The sequence below is a fragment of the Eutrigla gurnardus genome (genome assembly GCF_963514095.1).
Source record: "Eutrigla gurnardus genome assembly, chromosome: 3".
Taxonomy (NCBI): Eukaryota; Metazoa; Chordata; class Actinopteri; order Perciformes; family Triglidae; genus Eutrigla; species Eutrigla gurnardus.
In genome coordinates this window covers 3285028-3312459 of record NC_139917.1, presented here as the reverse complement: position 1 = coordinate 3312459, position 27432 = coordinate 3285028, and the positions used below count along the sequence as shown (strand labels likewise).

The 27432-nt window shown below is 42.3% G+C and overlaps 1 protein-coding gene across 6 annotated transcripts in view; it reads left to right on the top strand.

The window, feature by feature from the left end:
• The window catches only part of sorcs1 (sortilin-related VPS10 domain containing receptor 1), a 274281-nt gene that overhangs the window by 203617 nt on the left and 43232 nt on the right, over positions 1–27432 (top strand). Inside the window, exons 21-28 of one of the 6 annotated variants that reach the window (XM_084004952.1) lie at positions 3008–3134; positions 4111–4223; positions 12770–12904; positions 15160–15259; positions 16122–16227; positions 16848–17005; positions 17137–17184; positions 23071–25456. In XM_084004952.1, the coding sequence (XP_083861078.1) occupies positions 3008–3134; positions 4111–4223; positions 12770–12904; positions 15160–15259; positions 16122–16227; positions 16848–17005; positions 17137–17174 (777 nt within the window). In that variant the 3' untranslated portion in view covers positions 17175–17184; positions 23071–25456. Of the gene's footprint in view, positions 1–3007; positions 3135–4110; positions 4224–12769; positions 12905–15159; positions 15260–15860; positions 15961–16121; positions 16228–16847; positions 17006–17136; positions 17185–23070; positions 25457–27432 lie in introns of those variants that run through there. The other 5 variants (XM_084004951.1, XM_084004950.1, XM_084004953.1 and 2 more) reach the window with 5 other exon arrangements.

Below are 27432 nucleotides of genomic sequence, written 5' to 3'. Positions count from 1 at the left end.
ATGAAGTAGACCAAATAAAATACAAAGAATTTTGTTGTTTCTGGCACTTTATTGTTTAATCCAATAAACAAACTAAAAGGGCAAGGACCCTGTGCCTTCAACATGGTTGATAAACATCTGTCGGGGGGCTCCAAAAACTAGCAAAATATAATCCATCAATGTCCCTGATCCCAGACTGTAACTTGTAACCCACACCTCTAGAGCAGTCTACCTATAACCAAAGACTTGAAAACACATCATAGTTATCTGTGTCCCAAGTCAGCAGCTGCATCCATCGGAGGCTGCATCTGAAGACTGAATGCGTCACAGCGGCTGACACAAGGCTGTCCTGTTTGAAAGACTCCTTCAAATGCAGCCTTCTTTTCCTAGATTCAGAGGATCCAGCTGATGGATCCTTCATCGCTCGTTTTATCCCAAGATTCATTGCACGCGGTGACTATGGGAATTTAATCAAGGTGGCGTTTATGAGTGGATCAGCAGCGGGAGATGCAGCAGAAATACACTCTCACCGAAAATATATCATGAAGCACATCCTCCATCACAATACAAAATATAACAACTAAAAGATGATCTCTGGCTCCATTTCAATCAGATAACATTTGTGAGCTCTTTCTTGTTGGTGATGCAAGCGGCAAAGGGTGGCGGACAAACATTGGCATTATCATCTCACTGTTGTGCTGATTAGCTCATGCAACACGCCACCGTGCACCACCCTAACCTCCTCTCTGTGTTAAATGCTTTATTGTCATTTTAAGTAAGATTTAGTGCATCTGTATCCGTTCTCTGGTCACGTGGAGTTTCTCTAAATTCCCCCAAGCTTGCACAAGGTCGGGTTCGCACCATTGTTGACCATAAAACCATGAAAGAGTCCAGAGAGTCAATTAATTAAAGAGGAGAAACGTCAACCGTGATCTATGTAGCTCAGTAGACCCATTTTTATTTGATTCTCTGTTTCTTAATTAGAACTATTCATTCACTTACCCCTTTTATCTTCAGTTGAGCAGGAACGCTTCCTGCTGATCAATAACTGTTATGCATAATGTGAATATTGACATTTGACCATTGTCTCATTTATTATTTATTTTGTTTTGCTATTCTAAGTCATGTCACTGACAGCAGTTGTCTCAAACAGACTCCTGCCTCTCATGAATTAAGGACTTAAATAAATAAATTAAGTATCTATCTTCCTAATGGTGTATGTCTGAGTGAAACAGGACAGGAAGGGTGGGACCTTGATAGGAATTTGATTTGATCATTGAATAGATTCACATGCTTTGTTCATAACATCATCCATCATGAATTTCACCAAGCTGTATTCAGTGTATCTAGCAAGACACAAATCGACTGACTTACCACAGCTGCATGAACCCAAAGTAAACAATTTTAATTCCAATAAACAGATAAAAAAGGATGCTGAAATAAGGGAATAATGACAAATTGTAATTGACAAAGTGTGAAGTCATGATTTTACGGTCTGTCTGCAAGATGACAAGCTAACACATTTTAAAATGCTTGTTTTCTGAATTTGAGTTTGGCTCGATCACAGCTAGGCTATGCTAACGTTGTAGCTGCTCTATCAACACTTAAAATAACGCCATGTGGGCATAAACACGACAGCAACCTTGTTGATTAACATAGACAGGCTGTGGTTTATACTCACAGATTTATGCACATAGTCTTGTCTGGATTCTGGTACTAATATGAGGTCCTATCGTAGAGCTCTTGGTGAATACACATCGACAAACTTAACGTATGTGCATCATTCGTGTCATTTTAATGTCTCAAACACTACTCAGGTTTTGTAAGATTCTTATTATGTATTTGTCTTTTGTATGAACTAACCCTTTAAATGTTTAGTGAACAGTGAAACAATGCAGAAAGATGTTATTTTAGAATTAAACGAGACAGTAATGTGTTGTTTTATAGCTAGAAGAGGCATTAAGATGTTATGATAGAACTTAAAGAGACAATAGGATTTTACTTTAGAGCTAAACGAGGCAGTAAGATGTTATAGAACTAAAATAGACAGTAATATGTTATTATAGAGCTGAGCAAGACAATAATCTGTTATTATAGAGCTTAAAGAGACAGTAAGATTTTATTATAGAGCTGAAAGAGACAGTAAGATGTTACTATAGAGCTTAAAGAGACATTAAGATGTATTATAGAGCTTAAAGAGACAGTACAATGTTATTATAGAGCTTAAAGGGACATTAAGATGTTATTATAGAGCTTAAAGAGACATTAAGATGTATTATAGAGCTTAAAGAGACAGTAAGATTTTATTATAGAGCTGAAAGAGACAGTAAGATGTTACTATAGAGCTTAAAGAGACATTAAGATGTATTATAGAGCTTAAAGAGACAGTACAATGTTATTATAGAGCTTAAAGAGACAGTAAGATGTTATTATAGAGCTTAAAGTGACAGTAGGATGTCATTATATAGCTGAAAGAGACAGTATGATGTTATTATAGAGCTTAAAGTGACAGTAGGATGTCATTATATAGCTTAAAGAGACAGTAGGATGTTATGTTATAGCTGAAAGAGACAATAGGATGTTATTATAGAGCTGGAAGAGACAGTAGGATGTTATTATAGAGCTGGAAGAGACAGTAAGATGTTTGACATTAAGATAGAACGACCTCCATCTCTCTGTAATAACAGATCTGTACGCTGGAAGCTCCGCTCTCACTGTTTGGTCTGGATGATCATATAGATGGTGTTAATGTGTTTGTCCAACACTGGCAGCGGCCCTCCACAAGGACAGCCGCTTATGTCAGCTGGTAATAAACCTGGGCATCATTAGCATCTTATAGCTATTTGAAGTCCAAAGGAGTGATGACAGGAAGGTCACGCAGGGAACTCAACACTGTATTTAGCACAGCACAGACTGTTGCCAAGCTGTGTGTGTGTGTGTGTGTGTGTGTGTTGTGTGTGTGTGCCGCTCACACCTTTGTAGTGAAATAACAGCAGTGTGAGACTCTCTCCCCCACCTTCTCCCCCAGCAGCCAGTAATCACCCTGGAGGGTAGCGTGGCGTGCGTGTTCTCCCGGGAAGGCAGCGATACAGTCACCGTGCAGGTGTCTGCAGGGAATACCATCCTGCAGGACCGGAAATCCATCGCCGTCCACGGTGAGTCGACTCTGTGACTGCGTCTCCGCCGGGATTCTGTGTAAATCACAGTTCACTAAATAAAATACACACAGATGTTAGTGTCATCATGGTTAAAGGGCTGTTGTCATTCTAAAGGTATTAATGACATTGTACTGTAGTAATGAGTCAGCTTTCAGAAGGGTTGTTCTTTTGAGTGGATTCTAAATAATGTATGAAGAGTTAGTAAATAATTCAGCAGGTTCGACTTGCTGTTTACACTTGTGCACGGCTTTCCTGTGCAATAAAATAGCATTCAAGATTATTGATAACACTTTTACAGCAGTACCCATGTAAATTGGCTGTCAGCATTAATGCTTCGGTTGAGGATACGCTCTTTATCACATGGTTCACATTGCAAATGGAAAGAAAAGATTAAAATAAGTATGTTAATTGAGTTAACTTTAACACGATACACGAATGGCGGTCTCCTGGATGGAAGTCCTGCGTTTGTTTGACCCATCTATCCGTGAACCAATATAGACTTTATTTATTCATATAGACATCATAATTGGCTGTTGACCAGATTCACATAAAAGCAATGTTCTCATCAATGTCATTCTAAAATGTTTCCTTCAGTTGTGGTGTGTTAGTGCCACAGAGACTGGCACATAATATTCTCTGTATTGTGTTTCTGGTTTTATTCGCATTTCATTGTGCAACACTTTGTGACATCTGCTCTTGAAAGGTGTTTACGAAGCTTCTTACTCACTTTTACCGAAATTTCCTGTGAGCACAATCGTGGTTCGCCCTCCAGATGAAGTGATGAACTGCTGTTTTACAACATGTCTGTCACGTCTGTCACTGTGGCCAAAACTATTAAAATGAGACGAGTTTCTATAAAGAATCAATTAATAATTTCCCTCTAAAATGATACACTACATCGACACATGAATCTAAAGGCTGAAGTTATTAAAAAAAAAAGCAGCTCACTTGCATCGACTTTTCTCCCCCACAGAATATTTCCGCTCTCATCTGCTCGCCTTTTCATCAAACCTGGACGACCACAACCCTGATGTTGCAGAATGGAGGGTGGATGTGAGCCGAGTCATCAAGAGCTCTCTGGTCCAGGTACGCTCTCCCGGGTCTTTTCATGGAGACTGTTGCTTGACTCTGGTAAATACTGTCAGCACTCGGCTGGTCCTCTGACGTTCTATTAGTGCAGCGTGACTTCCCCGAGGCTTTCAGACACAAATTGGATTTTTATGGTGATGAATGACGAGGCGAGAGGAAGGAGAGTGGGAAGGGGGGGTCCAGTTCAAGAGCATGCTGACTCTAGTGGAGTTCAGGGCCGTGCAGTAACACGTCTGTAGATGTTCAGAGGAATACATGTGCCTAATATGTTCTGCACTGACCTGATTGGACACTCAGCGTCAAGTGCTTTGGGATCGGTCTAATTTAAGACCTGAATCAAATCTATGCATGTGGTGTCAGTTGTCACATTTTGAACATCCCCAGAACACTGGTGCTTTTCTGATTCCTAGCAGCAAGCTATATGAATATTATTTTTCACACTTTTTCAAAATCAAAAATACACCCGGCTGTTATGTCTTCAGTGAAGGTGTCTGTGTTGTTATTTGTTACTGAATTTTCCCTGACAACCCGGCCTGGAAAGGAGAACATGCACATACACATGCACATACACACACACACACACACACACACACACGAAAACACAAGAAAACAGGTTCAAATATAACCTAACAAGTAAACATTCATATTCACAATACTCTGCAGTGAAAGAGCTGGGACAAGAACCAGAGCAGCAAGAGATGCCCAGGTAAAAAATAAATACACTAAATAAAACACTCACTGGAAATATATATTGAAAGTAAACAAACATCATACTTTGAAGAATTGTTTTCATACTAGCACTTTATCACACTTTAAATTGTACTACAGAAGACTTCTAGAAATATATTATAGGAAAATATACTTTTGGGCTTTAATTACAATTACTAAAGTGTACTGATTTCAACTTCATTGTTACATTTACATTACATTTACATTTAGGTCATTTAGCAGACACTTTTGTCCAAAGCGACTTACAATAAGTACATTTGTCAAAAGAAGGAAACAAAGAAACCACAACGTATCATTGCTGATAAAGTAAGAGCTAAAAATAGAAAAACTGTTAGGTCCTCATCTGAGTAAAGTAGTACCTTAAGTAGTACCTTAAAGATTGTATCAGCGATTCCGGTTGCCCTCACTTCCGTTGCGAGATCCAAAACAAACAGAGCCAGCTAGCCCCTCCCTCCCGTGTTTTGAAAATGATCATGGACGCGCATTTTCATGAACGTGATTGGTTGGAACAGTGTTTATTTTGCTTTTGAGGTGTTGATAGTACCAAGATCGCATAGTTTTTGTGTGCGATCTTGGAGCCTAGGCTGCCCAAATTAAATCAAACTCCCAACCTGAGACAACTGGGGCCTGTACTACGAAGCGGGATTTGGGCTTAGCGAGGTAAGTTGAGCGTTAACCCTGGGTTTTCCATCCTACGACGCTGGTTCACTTCTTACCGGGGTAAATCGCCATGGTTACTTACGCTGTGGAGCTAACCTGCTCCGGAGCAGGTTATGTTCCTGATAAGAGATCAACGTGGAGAAACACACCGCCGACTGACCAATCAGCTGTCTTGGTGCGCCGACATAAAAAAAAAAGAAGCTTGGTGGATCGTGAGATGGTCTGGTAGGAGAACTATAGAGTGTACGGAGACCGGCAAAACCCTTTTTCTGTCCCTGACGATGTTTTATATGAGAGATACAGATTCTCATCAGAGGGAAAGACTTTTCTTTGTCAGCGTAAGTCCTACTTACCACTTTGAATTATGTTTTTATATTTATTTGATTTGCTCCCAAGTCCGTTTTACACCGCCGGGATTGCAGCTGAAAGAATGAGGCTGATATTGTCATAAACCACGTTATAAGAATACATCCAAGCAACAAATTCATTATTTTAAAGTTATATGTTTGGCCTTTTATTGCTGAAGGACATCGTAAGAGTTAAAGGGACTAAAGAAAGAGTGACGACATGATTTAAAAGACGGCCGCAGGGCTGATTCGAACCGGGGCCGCTGTAAGGAGCCTCGTAAACGGGTCGGTAACTCTACCACTAAGCTATCAGCGAAGTTACCGTTAGAGTCAAATCAGTCTGATCTACTAGTGCCCTTATGATGGGGCAGTCATATTATAGTACTACTAATACTATTAATACGACTTCCGCATCCACACAGTCGGCGAGTTTTTGCCAGCTGTCCTTCCTGCATGTTGCAGATGACACTGTTGCCTTTTGCCTGTATTATATGTTTAACTTTTTCGTATTTCTGTAAGATTATGGTTCGCTCCTCGTACGTGAAATACGCCGCTCCGCTGCCGTAGACTGATCCATGTTTGTGATTGGTCAAATGCTGCAAACGCCGCCTCTTTCATGTGCACGCGCTGATAGCTCGATTGGAAAACCCTGGGTTGAGTTAACGAGTTGATAACCAGCTTCGTGTGACCGCTTATCTCCGATCTCCTTTGTTAGGGTAACTCAAGCTGGATCTCTGAAAGAAACCCTGGGTATGTTGAACTCGCTTCGTAGTACGAGCCCCTGGTCAAGTAAACAACCTGTACTTCAAAGTATTTTGTTCACAACAAAAGTAAACATTTAAACAACAAAAAGTGTGTTTAACTCTGTAGTCTTAATTAAAGAAAAAAAACTCACAATCGCAGTAGTATTTTCTTCAAAAGTAAACAGTTAAACAATATAAAAACTGTAGCAAATTAAATAAATCAAACTCTCACAACCTGAGACAAATAGTCTGGAAGACATAGGCTACTGTATTTATAGTATATACACTCAACAAAAATATAAACGCAACACTTTTGTTTTTGCTCCCATTTTTCATGAGATGGACTTAAAGATCTAAAATTCATTCCAGGTACACAATATTACCATTTCTCTCAAACATTGTTCACAAATCTGTCTAAATGTGTGATAGTGAGCACTTCTGCTTTGCTGAGATAATCCATCCCACCTCACAGGTGTGCCACATCAAGATGCTGATCTGACATCATGATTAGTGCACAGGTGTGCCTTAGACTGTCCACAATAAAAGGCCACCCTGAAATGTGCATTTTTTTTTGCTTTATTGGGGGTCTGGGGACTCAGAACCAGTCAGTATCTGGTGTGACCACCATTTGCCTCATGCAGTGCAACACATCTTCTTCGCATAGTGTTTATCAGATAGTCAATTGTGGCCTGTGGAATGTTGGTCCACTCCTCTTCAATGGCTGTGCGAAGTTGCTGGATATTAGTGGGAACTGGTACACGCTGTCGTATACGCCGGTCAAGCACATCCCAAACATGCTCAATGGGTGACATGTCCGGTGAGTATGCTGGCCAAGCAAGAACTGGGACATTTTCAGCTTCCAAGAATTGTGTACAGATCCTTGCAACATGGGGCCGTGCATTATCTTGCTGAAACATGAGGTGATGTTCATGGATGTATGGCACAACAATGGGCCTCAGGATCTCATCACGGCATCTCTGTGCATTCAAAATGCCATCAATAAAATGCACCTGTGTTCTTCGTCCATAACATATGCCTGCCCATACCATAACCCCACCACCACCATGGGCCACTCGATCCACAACATTGACATCAGCAAAGCGCTCACCCACACGACGCCACACACGCTGTCTGCCATCTGCCCTGAACAATGTAAACCGAGATTCATCCGTGAAGAGAACACCTCTCCAACGTGCCAGACGCCATCGAATGTGAGCATTTGCCCACTCAAGTCTGTTATGGCGACGAGCTAGAGTCAGGTCAAGACCCCGATGAGGACGACGAGCATGCAGTTGAGCTTCCCTGAGACGGTTTCTGACAGTTTGTGCAGAAATTGTTTGGTTATGCAAACCAATTGTTTCAGCAGCTGTCTGAGTGGCTGGTCTCAGACGATCTTGGAGGTGAACCTGCTGGATGTGGAGGTCCTGGGCTGGTGTGGTTACACGTGGTCTGCGGTTGTGAGGCCGGTTGGATCTACTGCCATATTCTCTGAAACGCCTTTGGAGACGGCTTATGGTGGAGAAATGAACATTCAATGCACGAGCAACAGATCTGGTTGACATTCCTGCTGTCAGCATGCCAATTGCACGCTCCCTCAATGCTTGTGGCATCTGTGGCATTTTGCTGTGAGACAAAATTGCACATTTCAGAGTGGCCTTTTATTGTGGGCAGTATAAGGTACACCTGTGCACTAATCATGATGTCAGATCAGCATCTTGATGTGGCACACCTGTGAGGTGGGATGGATTATCTCAGCAAAGCAGAAGTGCTCACTATCACACATTTAGACAGATTTGTGAACAATGTTTGAGAGAAATGGTAATATTGTGTATCTGGAATGAATTTTAGATCTTTCATCTCATGAAAAATGGGAGCAAAAACAAAAGTGTTGCGTTTATATTTTTGTTGAGTGTATATATATATATATATATATATATATATATATATATATATATATATTAGGGCTGTCAAAGTTAACGCGTTAATAACGCGTTAACGCAACATCCTCTTAACGGCGTTAATTTTTTTAACGCGCGATTAACGCTCGGTATTAAAAAAAAAAAAAAACGCGCATTGTATGATTTATGGCCGTCGGTGGCACCTGTAGTCTTGATCCAGAGGGAAGGTGCGCGTCCACAGGCAGCGGTGTTTCCCCGCGTCCCATTCATTGTATTCTGGTAGCGTTGCGGCGAATGTCGAGAGACGGCGCGCGAGTTGGCCGCTCCTCAAGTATAAGTCGAATCTACTTTATGCTAATCAGAGGCGCCGGGCTCGACTCGCCGCCTCGGGAACGCTCGCGAACGCTCGCGAACGCTCGCAAAAATATGTTGTTTGAAGGAGAGCGCCTGTCAATCCTCCTCTAGTGGCAGCCCACCAAGCCTGCAATACTGGGAAGCAGCGCGTCCACACGCGTTTAAAATCGATTTGTGAACGGCAAATTCTCCTTCAAAAGACTGCCAGATGGTTCAGTCGATAAGACCAAAGTCATCTGCGCGTACTGTGGGTATGAAATGAGCTACCATAGAAGCACGTCCAGTCTGAGATATCACTTATCACTGAGCCAATGCACTTATATCCTAACTGTACTTATCTCCTGTTACACTATCTCCTGTGACATGTTCACTTTAATTGTTTGTGATATATTCTTATAACCCTGTTTTGATCCCATGTTTTGGTAAGGGGATATTTGAAGTGTTAAATAAACATTTTCATAAATCAAGTATATTTGCCCTTATGTTGTTAAAAGTATTAAGAATATGAAAAAAATTCATTAAAGTACATTTAGAAGAAAAAAAAATGTGCTAAAAAAAATGCGATTAATTTGCGATTAATCGCGAGTTAACTATGGACAAAATGCGATTAATCGCGATTAAAAAAATCAATCTTTTGACAGCCCTAATATATATATATATATATTCTTCATTAAGAACAACATGGAGTCCTTTTATAGATTGAACTACAACTCCTAGATATTCATCTCCATACACTCCTTCAAAAACACTCCTCTATTCATGCATCTGTCACGTATCCGGCTAACCCATGTAGCCTAACCATCTACCCTTCAAACCACTGATTGTATCTAAGAAGCAGCAGCATTTCAAACCTTTTGTCAGACAGCGTGTTCCTCTTTGGGGTGAAGACCAGCTTCCCCAGGCTAAATAGTCTCTCTACTGGGGTACTGGGTGGAGTGGCTGCATCATATTTGAGTGGAATTTTCTGTATTAGTGGGAATCTGTTAAGAATGTCCATCCCTTGTGCTCCTGATTTTAAATAGTCAGCGACTTTCCACAGGAGAAGAGGTGACCTCCTCTTTTCATCCTGTATGGCTGAGTCGGTGCTGAAGTTGCGTGTTGGTGCTTTGGTACCTGTTAGCTGGTCTTCATCTTGGGCACTTTTCCGGCACTCCGCCAGCAAACCTGCCTTGGCGTTGTCCTTCCTTTCCTGTGTTCACAGCCAACGTAGTTTAAACCTGGGAAGTGTCACCGCAGCCAAGATGGCAGTCTCGCCTTCTAGCACCTCTGCAAATCTGGTTTTCATTTTACTTTGATTTCATAATTTATAATTAATACATCATTTGTGTATGGGAGTATGTATTTAATGCATTTGAAGAAATACTAGCTCTTACCTTGACAACAGCCTCTGGAAGGTCACCAAGGATTTGCAGGCCACTCTTCAAGTCCAGGGTCTTGGAGATCAATGTCTCCATTGTGGGTAGGAGTTGTCTTCACCCTGAAGAATGGCGAGGGCTACTGTTAGTGGCCATCACTGCAGTATTCTCTGAAGAACTGGTATTCCTAATCTGTGATGGCCTTCAACCCAACATTGTAGGAGATGGTGTTCAGCTCGGCGATTTGGAATTCACAGACATGAGCAACAGCATCATGAAAGGAGTTCCATTGGTCGTACATGTGACAAGGAGCTTCCTTTCAAGGACTTCATCCACGGTCTCTGCAGCCACTGTGGAACAGCTAGCACTTCTGTACACAGCTTTTATGTCTGGCCTTGAGAGAAGCCACTTGTCCACATCAGAACATGAAATAAGGTTTGATGTTGGCGATGCACATCTGTGGTGTGGTGGCAAAGACACAACATCCTCTTCCACATCCTCATCCACATTCATGTCTTGTAAGGCATCATGAAGGTCGACAAAAGTCACATCATCATCATCATCATCCTCCTCCCCAGAGTCATCACCCTGAACGGGCTGCTAAACTTTGACGGCCTTCACAAAATTTGAACCATTGTCTGTGACAGAAACTGTGTTTTTGTTGGAAATACCAAAGGATGAGTGGATATTGTCCAGTTCAGCAGCGATGCGGTCATGGGTATGACTGCCCTTGAACCGTCTGCAGGCCAAGGCTACTTTCTTTAACTCTAGGCTGTGTGGATCTATCCAGTGGGCGGTCACGCAGTCCAAATATCTGCAGTTGTAGACAAAAGTCCAACTCTCCAAAACTCTTCTTTAGATCTGTGTTCATTTTGGCATACTCAGCATCTAGGTATTTAGCAAACGTCTTTGTGCATGGCGTACAGGTCCCCCCTTTCTTAGGTATTTTAGCAATAATGGCTCGGAATGAATCATCCTCCACCGTTGATAACGGCAACATATTTTTAAATACATACCTGCCTATCATACGGTAACTTCAGCCTGTGTCATAGGTTTTTGTTGTGAGGCAGATAAATCTATCTTTTGCTGCTTGGACTTTGCCCCGTGTCCTTCTTTACTAGTGGATGGCGAGCTATCAGCTGTGGTGGAGGTATCTGTGTTTTTGGCCACTAGCTTTGTAGATACGTGTGTCGTTGTGAGATGCTTCATTAAATTAGAGTTGCTTACAACGGATGTCGACAAAGTCTTCCCTCCTGGACATAATGTACACTTTACATGCACGTTCTTGCCTTTGACCTCAATGAATATAATAATAATATCAATATCATCTCCACCTTGGGGGGGGGTTTAGCTCAGGAGGTAGAGCGGGTTGGCTGGCAACCACAAGATTGCCGGTTCAATCCCCGTCTCCTCCTAGCTGAGTTCCTGGTGTCCCTGAGCAGGACACCTCACCCTAATTGCTCCTGACGAGCTGGCTGTTGCCCTGTGTGGTTGACTCCGCCATCGGTGTGTGAATGTGTGTGTGAATGGGTGAATGTCAGTCATTGCTGTAAAGTGCTTTGGACAAAAGCGCTATGTAAATGAGGCCATTTACCATTCACCTTGAAAATGCCAACTTTTCATCGGATTGCTCCGGCGCTGGCTTGTGTGTGAAAAACACTGGCTCCGATTGGCTACCATAAACCTGTTACCTAACGCCATTATTTTGAACGGCATTATTCCAAACACTGGTGACAATGCACTGGAAGCATATTTTCCAATAATTAATTGGAATAAGCCAAAAGTATTATTGGGCATACTTTTACTACAAGAATATATTTATTGTTTATTCATGATATATTAGCAATACACTCAATATCATTTTAGAAACAGAAACACTTCATGTTATATAACTTGAATTCCCAGTAACATACAAACAGCAATAAATCTAATATAATAAATATATGAAATGCTCTGACATAAAAAAAATGTATGGCAGGACTATAAAAACCCCGTCCAATCAAAAATGTCAAGCCAGAGAAAATAATTGGACTGCCTGCCCTTGCTTACTTCCTGATTGCACTCTGCCAATCTTGAGCACTGGTTTGGCGTTCTGGGGGCGCGGCTTTGAACCGAGCTCTGAACAAAGGGGGCGGGACTTTTTGGGTTGGGCGATGCATTCATGTTTCATACAACTTCACGAAATACACTTCACTTGGGCTCTCTATTAGGTTCCACTGCCAATTACTGGCCTGGGATGCATACTTCAGCATTTTAGGTTCATTTTTGCAGATCCGTGTGCATGAGGATCGTTTTTAAAACTTTTTTAAAAAGCAAAGTATAAATGTAGCCTATAGTGTCCACGCTATATTGTCTTTCTGAGCAAGCATTCAGTGCCATCCTCGGTGCTCTGTTGTATGCTACATTTTGGCTGAAATGCTTAACTTTTTAACTGGGTTTGCTTTTGTTCCACTCCAGGCCACAGGCGTGGGCGAGGACCAGCTCCTTGTCACCATCCTCCCTGGTTTACCCACAGCGGCAGAGTTCTTCCTTCTTCCTGACAAACAGTTAACTGAGGGGAAAGCAGAGAAGAGCTCTGCTCATTTAGATCAGGTGAGACATTAGTTTGCTGCTGTGTGTGTGCAATAGTCCTTTCCTTTTTACAGAAAGTATTTGTGTAGGTGGATGGATTTCACCTCGTTATCCTCATTGTAATTCTACCATAACACCATGCACATGTTCTCTGTTTTTGTCATGAGTTGATCCTTTTTTTCTTTTTTTTTCCTGAGCAGCAGCTTGTTCAGTAATTGCTCCCTGAAAAATAAGTTCCTGGTTACTCCAGCAGATGTCAGTATTGATCTATCGAAACGTGTCCCTGGTTAGTCTAATTCTAGAATACGCCAGAGGAATCTCTGCAATAGACTCATCAATAAGTCTGACAAGTATTAACAAGTTATCAGGGGGAACGGCTTTTAAACTCCCTCAAGTCACATCCTGCGGTCTGTTGGGTTGCGAGTGGGAGGCGGGCCGGAGTCCTCAGCCTAAAGAGCTAGACAAAGAAATTGTCACGGTTGATCAGTTCACTAAATCAGCGGCGTATAAAGGTGGACCAAATTAGCTCCGAGCCTCACGTAATAGGTAATGACTGATAATAATGTTGGAGCCGCTCTCTGTGGGAAGAATTCCATGGGAAGGAAACTGGGAAGGGAATCAATTTGATTCTTCCCTCCCAGCTCCCACCTGCTTGTTCGACTGGAAAGATCCTCTCCCCCACAAGCCCTCGATAAATCCTCATTCAAGGTTGGCATGTTAAAAGTGTAGAGCGCGCTCTGCTTATTAGAATGTATAATAGATTTACTGACCCTGGAATGCAGTTGGAAAAAGTAATTAGTCATAGCATAGTCTAAATTTAAACAGCTAAGAAATATAAAGGGGAGAATGAAGCACTACAGAAATTACTCATATCACTATTAATTTGGAAAATGAGGCAGATAAGATAAATGAAGCCTCTGCAGAGGATCCGCTGAGAGAAAAAGGAGGATTTTGTTCAGTTTTGGGTCTCCTCTGCAGCTTCATGTGTGCTTGTTTTCGTGAGTGCGGGTGAAATAGAGAATGAAGAGTTTTATGGTATTAGAATATCATTGAAAAGGAAGCACGTTTCATTTTTATATTGCAGGTGAGGATTAGAGCCTCGGGATGGAGATTTGTAATTGCGTGAATGAAAGGATCTATGTGGGGAAATAGATTGAGAGCGAATGAGATTGGACTCCGGCTTTCTGCGGTTTACCTTGGGGTCAGGGTAATCTGCCCGATTTATATCAAAGCTAGATGCTCTCGGTGCAGAAGGTGCCTTGCCAGTCTGGAAAGCAGAGATCAAGTGAGGCTGCATCCTATGCATTATGCAGTACAGTGGAAGGGTCCAGACAAAGACTCTTACATAAACGGGAAAGGCACAGATGGGGTTGTTGGTGGAGGTAGTGGTGGTTCTTCTGGTGGTGTGCAGGTCAGTACTCCCTGTATGATGTCCAGTGTTTAGAGTGCATCAGAGTGGGCTGGTGAGGGTTGAAATGAACTATTTTACCTCTTTGGCTTATCTTCTGTCTGCATAATGTTGTCATGATTTGTTACATTTCATTTTTAGCTTAAAGCTGCAATAGGCAATATTATTACAATAAAAATGGGGGGAAAAATGCTGACCTCACGGCTTCAAAGCAGTAGTCCACAAACCAATAGGGGACGTCACGAAAATAAAGTTCACTTCTAATAAAATGTCATCGGCTGATAGGGAATTAGCTGTTGATTTTTGGCTGTTTGGCATGTTGTTTTAAACATAATAGGGTTTAACACACACAGATACTTATCTCCCAGCTCTCAGAATTAAAGAACATGTGTGTTCCTTTTAGCCGTCTGTTTTACTAAACGTTTTGTATATTACTGAGTGACCCAGCATCTGGCAGTTAAAAAGACAGAAACAACCTATCCAGCTTCCTCTGTTCCTTTGACTTAAGCTAAAACACGTTGGTTCATTATGTGCCACTGTTATTCTTCCCATCTGTGCTTGGCAATCAGTCACATACTGACTAAGCAGACATTTAAACCAGAACACCTTCACTAGTGCTGTCAAGGGCAAGTGATATTTTGACTCAATTATTTTCGGTTTGGCATTAAATATTGCACACATCTGTACAAAGATTGATCAGGACATCAAACATGTTTGTTCTTAAATGTCAGAACAGAGTAAATAAATGATGAGTCAAAACCAGAGATAGATGAGACTGAGGTTTGATGATGTTGGCAATGACTTTCCTCTATAGATACATTCTTTCTTTTTTTCTTCTACACAATGAAACTATGTTGTTTCTTAACAGCTCTCTGAGGTTCTGCTCAACGCCTTGAATCAAAACCTTGTCCAGTTCACGTTACGACCAGGGGTCCAAGTCACCGTGTACGCCGCACACCTATCAGCAGGTAAACAAACACAGCCTGTATGTTTAGAGTTGCTCAGGAGGGTCTTTGTGCTTCATGTAGTACTGTGAATGGGACAGGACATCAAGCATGCAGGAGACCGAAATCCAGTGCCTATGGAAGCCCATAGTGGACTTTATTAAAATGAAAATGTAATTCCACAATAGCATTGTGATGTTCCACATAGTACATGTAATTTGAGAAAAGTCATACCCACGGCGGACAATATCCAAATCTTAATTTGATCTTAATGAAAATGCCTAATAATGCCTCATTTTCCATGTGTGCACGTCAGAATTAAAAATTAAAATACTGTTTTCTAACCATTGCAGAAGGAAAATGAAAATGGCATTTGACAAATCACTTTAAAGACTTAACCTGTTGTAAATTGGTTTATGAATTCTTCATTTGAATTCTTACTCAAATCTACATATCTACATATCCGGACAGCTTTGTCGTAGGCATCTGGACTCGCTTCAGGTTTTTGAGCACGTTTGACGTGACTTTACATTCTGAACTTCCATAGAAGACATTCAGGTATATTATTATTTCTGCTGCCCCCGTCAACTAATTACCCTGTGTCTGATTGGCTCCCACCATGTAGCTACACAGAGACATTCAGAGAGTGAGCATCGTTACAAGTATGTGTGCCTCTTCCTATTGGGGATGCTGCTACTGTCCTAAAGGGGCTTATAAGATAAAGAGTAAGAGAAGTCCACACTACTGTAAATTAACATGATTCATCTATAGGTGTCAATTATCCTGTTGACTGCTCATTGCATGATTCAGCTGGGTGGATATACAGGTTTTGTTGGTGGGTAGCGTTTGCTTACCCCATGTGGCTCTTGTCTCCCCGTCTCTGCAGCGCCCCTAGTGGACACCAGCGAAAACCACAGCGGCTCTGCCATGCTAATGCTGTTATCAGTAGTGGTTGTGGGTTTAGCTGTATTTCTCATCTACAAATTCAAGAGGTAAAATGTAAAATGTTCATGAAATGCTATGTTTATATAGTCGTCACAGCGTACGTGCTGAAAGGTGTTGTAGCATTCTGACAGCTCAGTAAACAAAAGCTGCCTGCAAGCCTGATAGCTGCCTGTCAAACATCTCACCCAGCGCTCCTCTACAGAGAACTGGCTTGGCACACACACACACACACACACACACACACACACACACACACACACACACACACGCACACACACACACACACACATACACACTGTGGGAATCCTTTTTTCAGGACATTCTTTGCAAAATAAATGTCAGTCAGCTTTCAGCCTCTATCAATAATATGCCCTTTGAAGGTGGGCTGTTGACCTTTCCGAAATGTTAAATAATGTCCAAGGTGCAGTTTCAAGGGAAGAGGGCATGAAGGGTCATGGAGAAGTACAGAGACAAAAAAAAAACTTTACAGACCTTACTGCTTGTATGACAAATTCCGTTTCATATTAGAAAATTCACAAGCAAGTCTAATGGAGAACAAATGTTGTATGGCTGAGGAAAGATCCCCTGGTTGCTGTGTCCCTGCTCTCTTTGTTTTAGTTAGGCTGCAGTCTTTATCCCTATGCCTCACTGTAAATCTTTCCTCAAGGAAGATCCCAGGCCTCAATGTCTATGCGCAGATGCAGAACGAAAAAGAACAAGAAATGATGAGTCCAGCTAATCCAACAGAGGGCACGCCCAGCTCCCGGCGGGACTTGGTGCATTCTTTGGAGATTCTGGACACAGAGTTTAACTCACGACCCACAGGTAAATATCCACTCTGATCCCACACTCATCTGTGACATTTTTCATTTATTTTTCTCCATTGCTTATTTCATGACATTGTTTGAGTTGTTTCACCAGACTCATCCTGTGCTTTTTCGTTGTGTGTTTCTCAGAAGTGAAATGGTCCGGTCAAGGGGTGAACGACAGCTAAGCAAAAACAAGTATGGTGGAAAAAAAGCAGCTGCTTCACTGTAGTACAATAAACATACTGTCACTCTAATAGCCAGAGAATACAGATGGGTGACAATTTAAAGCAAAAATACAACCTGTGTCCGAGCAAGACTCTTCCACAGGCGTTCAGCTAAGTTGAGATCTGGTGCTGTAGGCCATAGCATATAATTCATATCATTTTCATATTCCATAACCCTTATGTCCTGTGTGGAAACACCACATGCATCTCCACTGATTTATTCTGGGTTTTCCTGTAATTTGTCACCCGTCTGTATTATTCTTGTATGATCTTGAACCTAACACATGAAACACAGCAGTATATGATGGAGAGTGCAGGATTAATGTAGGAGTTGCGCATCCTGAAGTCTGCTGGCTTATACTTCTGTGTCTCTTGCCAGACGGCAGCAAGTTGAACAGGCTGTGGTTGGGTGGGTTTTGTCTTTTAACATCCTTTGGGCTCTTTGTCAGCACCTCTTGTCACCAATATCACTGATGCCTGGTAGATGGGTAGTAATGATGTTCTCGGTGGTTTTTAGAGCCCCCGTCCTGGGCGGTGAACGTCCCAGGCCAGTTTTCATTCGTGATGCTTTCTATTGCTACTCTACAAAAATGAATCAGAACTTAGCACAGGAATTTTGCCAACTTAAGTTTCCTTAACACATGCATCCATTTATAAGCTTTCTGCATGAGGATGTGTGCATCTCACGTTGGTTGTGATACTGATTTCCAGCAACCTAAAACTGTTCGCTAGCTCCACCTCAGTTCCATTGATGTAGACAGTGTGTGTCTTCATCTCCTTTATTCTAAAATCATCAACCTTGATTTTACTGACATTGAGCAGTTGTTCTCTGAGCACCATTCTGCCTGTTAACTTCCCCTCTAGATGAAGTCACATTGTTGTTTGTAATCAGGCTGATGATGGTACTGTCATCTGCAAACTTCAGAACAGAGTTCTCTTCATGGCAAGGAAAGCAGTCGTGAGTGTATGGCGTGAACAAGAGGGATCTGAGCACACATACCTGGAGGACTCCAGTGTCCAACACACAAAATTTAGAAGTGGACGTAGTCATCATGACATCACCCATTGGTTTGTGAACTCCGGTTTGAAGCCTCGAGTTCAGCATTTTGGCTGTCTCCATCTTGGATTTTGGCTGTTGCCACTTTGGAATTCTTGCAACCAGTGAAGGAAGTGACCATATTTAGACTGTGGTGGATCTGACGAACACAAGCAGCAGAGTGGCACCCCAAGCAGCAACCTTGCTGGATCTGGATCCTGGTGTGAAACTGTGTTGTTTCTGGGCTCTCTTCCTAAATGATCGGTGTGAAGTTTGATTGATAAATGAATCCGCTGAGACAGGCTGGGTGGATTGATAGAGCAACCTTTATTGAAACAGAATTATCAAGCCTGCATCAGACCAGGTTGGCCAACACCCAGTTTCTCCAAAGTTCCTAATGAACTTATGCCCCTGCTCTACCTGGAAATCCTACTGAGCATTCGATTAGGAAATCCACACGAAAACCACCCTCTCTTTTCTGCATGCGCGTGCCTTTTTGAAGTCCTTTCGCCTGGACCTACCTACTTCTCGTTATTGGTCATCTTGGATGCATTGAGAGTCCATCCATCCAACAAGAGATCGAGGAGCCTCCAAACCATCCTAATAGGCTGGGATAGTTTACCTTCTATATGTCTATATGTCTTCTACAAGCCTAAAGCTAAGAAGACCATCCATCTGTACTTATATGGAAATGTATACATTAAGTAAGCTCTGACCATCTTGCCTTTGGCGCAGAACTGGTTCAGCACCTAACAGGGACTAAACATCCTGTAGCCAGCTTTAATGCTCACACAGGGCTGATTTATGACTAAGGCAGCCTGTAGATAGTTTAACCTAAACAATTCACATGCCTTAAAGCTTCATGCAAAGAAGCAATCATTCCTGGGTAAATCATATCTCAGAATGTGTAATTGAACAGATACCTCAACTGTTAACAAAATGAGCTTCATAATTTAAGGTGAACTTAGCTAATTGCATTGATAGCATGGTAATGACAGTAGCGAGGCTGTGTTAATGACCTGTCAATCACAAGGTAGCCACGCCCTAAAGCATCCCCTGCTCTATGGTCTTTTGGACTCTAAATGGATCATAATTTACTAAATGAACATCATGTTGTATTGAAGAAGACTTGAAACTAGAGATTTCGATCATAAAGTCATATTTACAATGTTTACTGAGATAATGGGCCATAGTTTCGTAGACTAGGCGTAGTCAGCGCGCAGCGCACCTGCGCCACGCCGACGGGGTGTGTCCGCCTGGACTTTGCAAGTTTCGTGCACCGCGCAGGCTTGCGCAGGCACGCCTCCCGTCACTCCCAACAGCGCAAGTGGGAAAGAGCGAGGAGAAGAAGGCGTGAGTAGGAGAAGAGGAGGAGACGAGGCGTGGACTGGGATTAATACAGCCGATTCAGATCTTCACCAATCAAATGAGCTCCTCTCCTCTCCTTTAATGCGTTAGGGGAGGTTCAGTGCAAGTTTCGTCACTTGACAACCCAATGACAGAAGCAGTGCCGCCGCTCCCACCACGCGCATCATGCGCTGTGCGTGCGTATCATAATAATAACAATGCCAATATTATAAAAAACAGGAGAGAGAGAGGGAGATGTTTTGGTCCGAGAGGCTGAGTTTCCGTTACACGTGCCATCCGCCTTTGATCTGACGTCAGATGTGACGGGACAATCTATATAGATATAAATTCACGTGTTGATTCAATTAGTTGCATTAAATAGTGTTTGTTGTGATTATGTATTGCATTTAAATGTGCCTGGAACTGTGGAAACCTGCCTGTGAGGTCTCGGTGACGTGTGCGCACTGCGCACCGTCAGCCAAACTTCCACTCCGCCAGCTGTAATTCACCTTGAATTAATGGACTTTATTTGCACCTTGCGCCTTACGCCAAGAGTAGACTAGGTTGGAGCTGGCGGGCTTTCGGCGAAGTCTCGGCGAGCCTTTTTGCCACGAAACTTCCGCTGCACCAAGCTGAATCTGTGACGCCTCCCCCTGCTGCGCCGCCACACCCATCTTGGCGCAGGCGATCCACCAAACTGACTGTGCGCAAGGCTGTGCGGGTCGAAACTTGCATTACGCCGGCTCCGCCACCCTGCGACACCCTGCGCTGCGCTACGAAACTAGGGCCCGATAAATCAACTGAGAAGTAGAGTCATTTTCTCATCCATGCAATCAGATTTCTTTTTGCAACCAGAGGAGTCGCCCCCTGATGGCCAGCAGAGAATGCAAGTTTAATGTACTGTATGTCGGCTTCACTTTTCAGAACCACCTGAATGAGACACACAATAACCCACTCACTTCAGTATTGGCTTCACTTTTCCAACAAACAGCTTTCTGATGTAGGTGTAGACTTTCTGAGGGGAGGGCCGTGGAGACGGAATCCTCTCTGGATCTGATGGCTCTGCATGCAAACTGGTGAGGGTCCAGAATGGCTGGGATGTTGTCTTTGATGTGTTGCAGAACCAGTTTCTCAAAAGCACTTCATCAAAATGGGCATGATTGTCATTTTAACAGAACTCTGCAGACCTTTTAGGTATAAGTATGATGGAGACTGTCTTGAATCAGTTGGGAACACTATCCTGTGACAGTGATTTGTTGAAAACGTCAGTAAGCTGGTCAGCACATGTTCTTAGTACACGACCAGGGATGTTACCAAGCTCAGCAGCTTTACTCATATTCACTCTCATTAGGGTTTTTCTCACATCCGCTGTGCATCCCGACAGTGGCCGGTCCTCTGGAGACAGGGCAGACTTGACAGCTGCCTTTTTGATGAGATGGTCAAAGCGAGCATTAAAAGTATTCAGCCAGGCAGCAAGCACCGGTTCTGAAAAGTGAAGCCAAAGCTAAAGTGCCTTGAACTCATCTGGTTGCAAAAAAAGTCTGATTGCATGGAAGTCTTATCCTACTCCTCACTTGATTTTTTTTTTATCTCAATAAACATTGTAAACATGAGTTCATGGTCTCAATCACTAGTGTCAATTATTCAATACAGCATGATGTCAATTTAGTAAATGATGGTCCCTTTTAGAGTCAAATAGAGGTGCTTTAGAGCGTGGTTACCTTGCAATGACCGGGTCGCTTCAACGGCATCACCACCACTCGTTACCGCCACTACGACGTTACCAACGCAATTAGCTACTTGTTACCAGAAGTCAGATGCAGTAATGTTGCTGCTCGGGGTGCTGCTCTGCTGCTAGTGTTCGTCAGATCCACTTGGCACTCCTTCGCAGTTCAAATATGGCCACTTCCATTCAGTCTTTTCTAAGATGATGAAATTTCCGAACTTGAGGCTTCAAAACAGGAGTCCACAAACCAATGGGTGAAGTCACGATGACTATGTCCATTTCTTATACAGTCTATGCGTTGGACACTGGAGCCCCCCAGGTATGTGTGCTCAGCCCCCTCTTGTTCACGTTGTACACTACGACTGCTTCCCTTGCCATGAAGAGATCTCTGCGTTCAGCTCATCTGGCAACATGGACTCACGTGTTGTTGTTGATGAGGTCTCTCACCAGTCTCTCAGAGTATTCTGTATCTAGACTGTCTCCTAATGAGGCCCTTACCTCTCCATACATCCAGCATTTCTTGTTATTGAATGATTGTATTGTCTTTTTGATCACCATAGCAACACATTTGCTGATACATGTTGCAGGCACATATACACAATTTCATTTAAAGTGAAACATTACAGATTTTGAGAAAAGAAACGACACTTTCCCCTCTTACAACTGTGAAGTTGAATCCATAACATATAGTACAATGTTTTCCCAAATCAATACAGTCTAGAGTTTTGCCAATATGGCTGTATTTTGTCTGGTATGCCCAGTGGCTTATGGTGGCTAATGATAGTTTGTGTATGTGTAACTGACTTGACTGACCACAGCTGTTGCAAACTTACTCTCACTGTCATATAATAGCTGACTTTCTGTTTTCATGTATCCTGTTACATCCACTATGATTTACTCCATTTGATTTAAAATGTCATAATGCCTTTACACTTTTGCATGGCTGTTACAGTAAATACACTACAGTGTATTGTAGATGACTTATCTGGTCAAATAAGCTCTAAAGCTAACTATTTTTTTCTGGATTAACAATGACTGTAATGCGGAAAGGTTGTCATGATTTATTACCAACTCTGCTGTTCCCCTCATCTCAAATTAACCTAACAATGATTTATCCTTGGGGGCCAATATTTGGGGGGGCTGGGGGATGCAGTGTAGCAGCAGACATCTGGGGCAAGGCTTCCTCGCCTGATTAGTCCGATTAGCAATTTGAGATGTGAGAATGGAGTTGGAGTTGAGAGACGACATCTCATCTGGTCATATATATATATATATATAGATATATGACGAGATGAGATTACTTTTTCTCAAGGATTGTAGAAGTTCACATTTTCTTTGCTTTCCAGCCCCACAAACAAATGCTCCTCAATGCTACCGTTGATGATGTGGTAGAAATGGACAATGACAAATACAGATGAAAGCTTGACATTAGAGTTTTTAATTACGACTCATGCCAGTGTAAGCCGGTAGCTAAAGCGGCAGATATTGTTTACAGGAGGTGGTGGAGACCAAAACAGAACTAAAAGTAGAAATAGTGTTCGACTTAGATTCATAGAGTGACCAAATAGATGAATACACAAATGCTGCTCCATGTTTACCGTATGTGTAAACTGTTTCCTAAATGTATTAATACATTATTTATCATTAGTAAATGCTGCACGTATCACCTACTGTAATGCAATCAGATATCTGTATTCAGCTTACAAATATCCTAACACCTGTTTCTTCTTATGTCCCCTTCATCCCAGGATGTATGAAACCTCATGTACATGTGAAATTCTCCACAGAACTCCCAACGTACATCGTCTAAATGATGGACTGGATTACCATTTTTTAAAATTTAATTTCATTTTACATTTGGGACACAATGGTTTTGAGCTTTATACCTGTGCATGTTGGACCCTGCTGACACATACTGTGCTCTGTTCAAACCAGAAGAAACGTTGTACAGATTTTGGATTTTCTTTCAACATATGTGCGATAAATTAAACATTTAAAAATATCCATTTATTTATACAATTAATTTCTCCCTACTTCAGAGGGAGTGCCAGCATGATGCAGAGAGGGTAAAAAAAATTCAATAAGCAACAATGTTTTGGTTTTTCTTACATAACTGAGATTGTTCTATGAAGCTAACAACAGTAGTGTATTATTTATTCATATGAATATACTTTTGGTATTGTATACTATCAATGGTATTGAAGTGAATTACACATTTATTTTGTAAATCATCAATGTCTATGTTATAAATTTGTGTATTTTAATAATAAATGTCATACTAAACAGAAATGCTGTTCTAAAATGTCGATAGGGTACTTCAAAGCTTTTGGTCCATTGTCTCTTGGAAAGCTGATTCATGGCACAATACACAATTTTGTATGGAAATATTTCCTTTTTTTCTGATATTTAATTTGACAACAAAAATACAGGGTTTGGTTTTTCTGAGTTAATTTAACATTTGCTGTTAATCTAATGCTTCTTGTACTCTTCATGATACATACCAGTTTGTAAAATGTTTTGTGCTTCAGAATAAGTGGCCATTCATTTGGCTAAGATGCCCCACTGCACCTTCCAACGGCAAGTGACCACCCAATATAACCATTACACCTTTTAGGAATAGAAGAAGAAATGGGGGAGGGGGGGCAGGAGGACTATCCCACGAAGAAAAGTGGTTCGCAACCAAACCCCGATCACAGTTAACCTCTATACAGGAGGCAGAGTAGAATTTATCAAAGCTCAGATTTAACGTGACATTTGGAATGAGATACAACCACTTTGTGGGAGAATCCAAAGAGCGTTGCAGCAAGAAAGAGAGAGATCGAGAGAGGGAGAGAGAGAGAGAGGATGGAAGAGAGATGGAAGAGTGCTTTTTGGGGCCGAGACGTATTATGAGTGTTCTTTCGGACAGAATAAGAAGACGTTGCATTCTTGAATACTTAATGTGCCCAGTCAAGCTCAAGGCTGGCTAAGGACACATTTAGGCTTATGTCCGGACCCGCTCCTGAGTCACACCATCTTTGTCCCAGCTCATTTTAGCAGCAGGAGAACTATAGCGCAGATGCTAGCAGGCTACATGGATGGTTAGGTTGTTCAGATCATGTCAAGCCCTGCTCTACTTTATGTGCAAAATTTGACACATGTAAATGCTGGATTGATGGTTTTCAAATGTCCAGAAGCAACCTTTTTGGATTAGTGTTTCCTCTTCATGCTTGGTGTGGAAATATGGCAATACAGAGGGAGTGTGGTTTGGTCAACTATGAATACTCTTTTCTACAATTGTTCAGACGTAGCTGTACAGAAATGGCCACCGCAGATACATCTCTGACACAATCAATAGAGAATATAATTATGAACTCTACAGAAGAGTGATAAGACGCTTGAATGCAACACACACCTGCTTTGCGTAGGACTAAATACTAGGCCCAGTGAGGAAAGTTTGCAGTGGTTGATTTTGATTTTGACAGTGATAAAAGAATATTTAGGGGTCACAAGTTCAAACATGAATCCAGATGAGGGTATTTCTTGGTAGCTCTGAGCTGAAAATGGCAAAATTGTTGAAATTGTTGAAGTAAGTGGTAAGGCCAGACTACCTACTAGGCAATCAGGGCCAGAACCTCGGGTATTCAAAGGTTTCTGCTTCATCGTGTATATCATGTGTATAATTTGTTTGTGAAGTTTTTTAATATTGCGAATATGTTTGTTAATACTGTATGTATCAGTAATATTCAGTTGAAATGAAATGGCCTGTAAAGGATATGTGAAGGATTTATAGGGATCTATTCAGAGACATACATATTATATTCATAACCATGTTTTCATTCATGTATAATCACTTGAAACGAATGATAGTTGTGTATTGTTATAGAATGAGCCGTTTACATCTACAAAGAGAGAGCAGGTCATCTTCACGTCACAGAGTGAGCCATGTTTCTATCAGAGCCCAGAATGGACAAACCAAACACTGGCTCTAGAGAGGGTCTTTCATGTTTTTACATTACTTGGAGGTGACTGTTGTTAGAAAAGGAGGGGTGAGCAGAGCAAACTGCAACCTCATTATTAGTTGCCTCTCATGTAATGGTTGCAATACTGTTGCTGCTTCTGTTTGTTTATGTGCATCAATGCGAGAAAGGTAGTGTTGGGGTAGTAGCAGGAGCAGATTTGGTTATCAACAGCTAATTATTAATGTCAATATGATTACCGATATTAATAATTATATTTAATATATTATCATGATATAATCATGAATAAACGGGGCACCACCCTGGGATCAGGGAAAAGATAACCTAAAACTGTATTCAGTCTCAATATAAAGGTTTTATACTCACATGCCAATCATCGTGATCATTGGCATAGAAGTATAAAAACAATCTAACAATTAAGAAGGGCGTGAAATTCAAGCACTAGCCTTCACAACCTGCTGTTATCCAGTGACATATACACAACAAGCACAAGAGACCGCTAGTTATAATATAATAAGATTTATTAAAATCAGTAATAATGATCACAATCAATAACACTGCAATTAACAAAGCCTTATTACCTAACTACCTAACACACAAAACTAAGCTAAACAGAAGGAGAGACACACGTGGAGTGTGTGTGTGTGTGCGTGCGTGTGTGTGCGTGTGCGTGTCTGTAGAGAGAGAGAGGGAGAGATGGAGCTATTCCTCACAGCGTTCAGGGGCGGAGCCACTGACGTCAGATGGCGTAGCGAGAGAGGGAGAGAGAGGGGGAGAGATGGCCGTATGTAGCCACCGGATGTAGCTATGTCCTTAGCGTCCGCCGGGAACAGCTGGCGTAGGACACGTGTGTGCGGCGTATGTGTGTGTGTGTGTTAGCGGGACACAAACAAAGAGAGAGAGAGAATGCGCAAGCGATATTCTGAGGCTCAGAAGGCGTGCAGCTATCACACGGGCACGCGTGAATGAACTGGCGTTTATTCCGCGAGACCGGTCTTTTAACTGATAGTAGACGCTTACTGAACTATGGCGAATATGGCTGAGGTTAGTCGAAAACACTGTTACAGAAATCAACCCAGCTGCGTGGGTACACAATCAGCATTCAAATACAGCAGCACATGAACCAACGGACTCGGCGGTCCGCGATCAGAACTTAAAACACATTAACAAGAATTACAAGCATATCCTACACTATCACTTATGTCTCTGCCCAGACTGATAGCCTCTTACTGGTGTCGTTGCGTAGGTTGCGAGTCCGTCCTGGCGATGACGGCGTTCGCGGCGGTAGTTCGTGGGCCCCGGCATCAGCGGGGGACGTGATGAGTCGGCTTAGTCCAGACGAGAGCGGAGCGGGTTTCCTCTCGTTGATCAAACTCGAATAAAGAAAACAGTTTGTGTTTCTTTCTTCCGCGGACGGCAATATAATCGCGGCTTGGCGATTTAGTCAGCTTACTTCAGACAGCGTCTGGTAGCTGGAAGGCAGGAACCGGCTTGGTTCCTCTTGTTGCAGCGGTGCGCTGCCGGAGGGGTCGCCTCCCGTTGCAACGTGGTGTTGCGTTGGTAGCGTGTTGGAAGCAGGAAGAGAAGAGGTGGCGCTGGTTTATATAGTTCACGGCTGCTGCCAGGGACCCCCTGGCGTTACTTGCGGTTGTCAGCCAATAGGGCACCAGTTGTGTGACGTTGCAATTCGCACTTACGTGAGAGGTGAAACTAAAATGGCGGTGTAGTTTTTAATCCCCTTTGTCCCTTTGTTCTGACCGCATGTGTAGGCTTTTGTAGGCCGCATTGTGTAGTCCTAATGGTGAGGTCCCAACAGTAGGATGGTGGTGATGGTGGCACTCACATGTAAACATAGCAGGTATGTGTTGGGCATGTATGTTTGAAGTCTGAATATGCAGGTGCTCGTCCTTTGATCCCCAGCAATACAGTGACCAGGTGTGACATAGATCAGATGGACGGTTCTCGAGATAAGCCTACGCACGCACACACACACACACACACACACACACACACACACACACACGATTTCCTGCTTCTAGTTATAATGTAGAGAACTGGGAAACGATCAGCTTTTCATCACTTGATTTGAAGTTATACAGACAGGAAGTTCTACGAACACCATGGATCTCTGGCCTCCAGGGTACAAGTTGT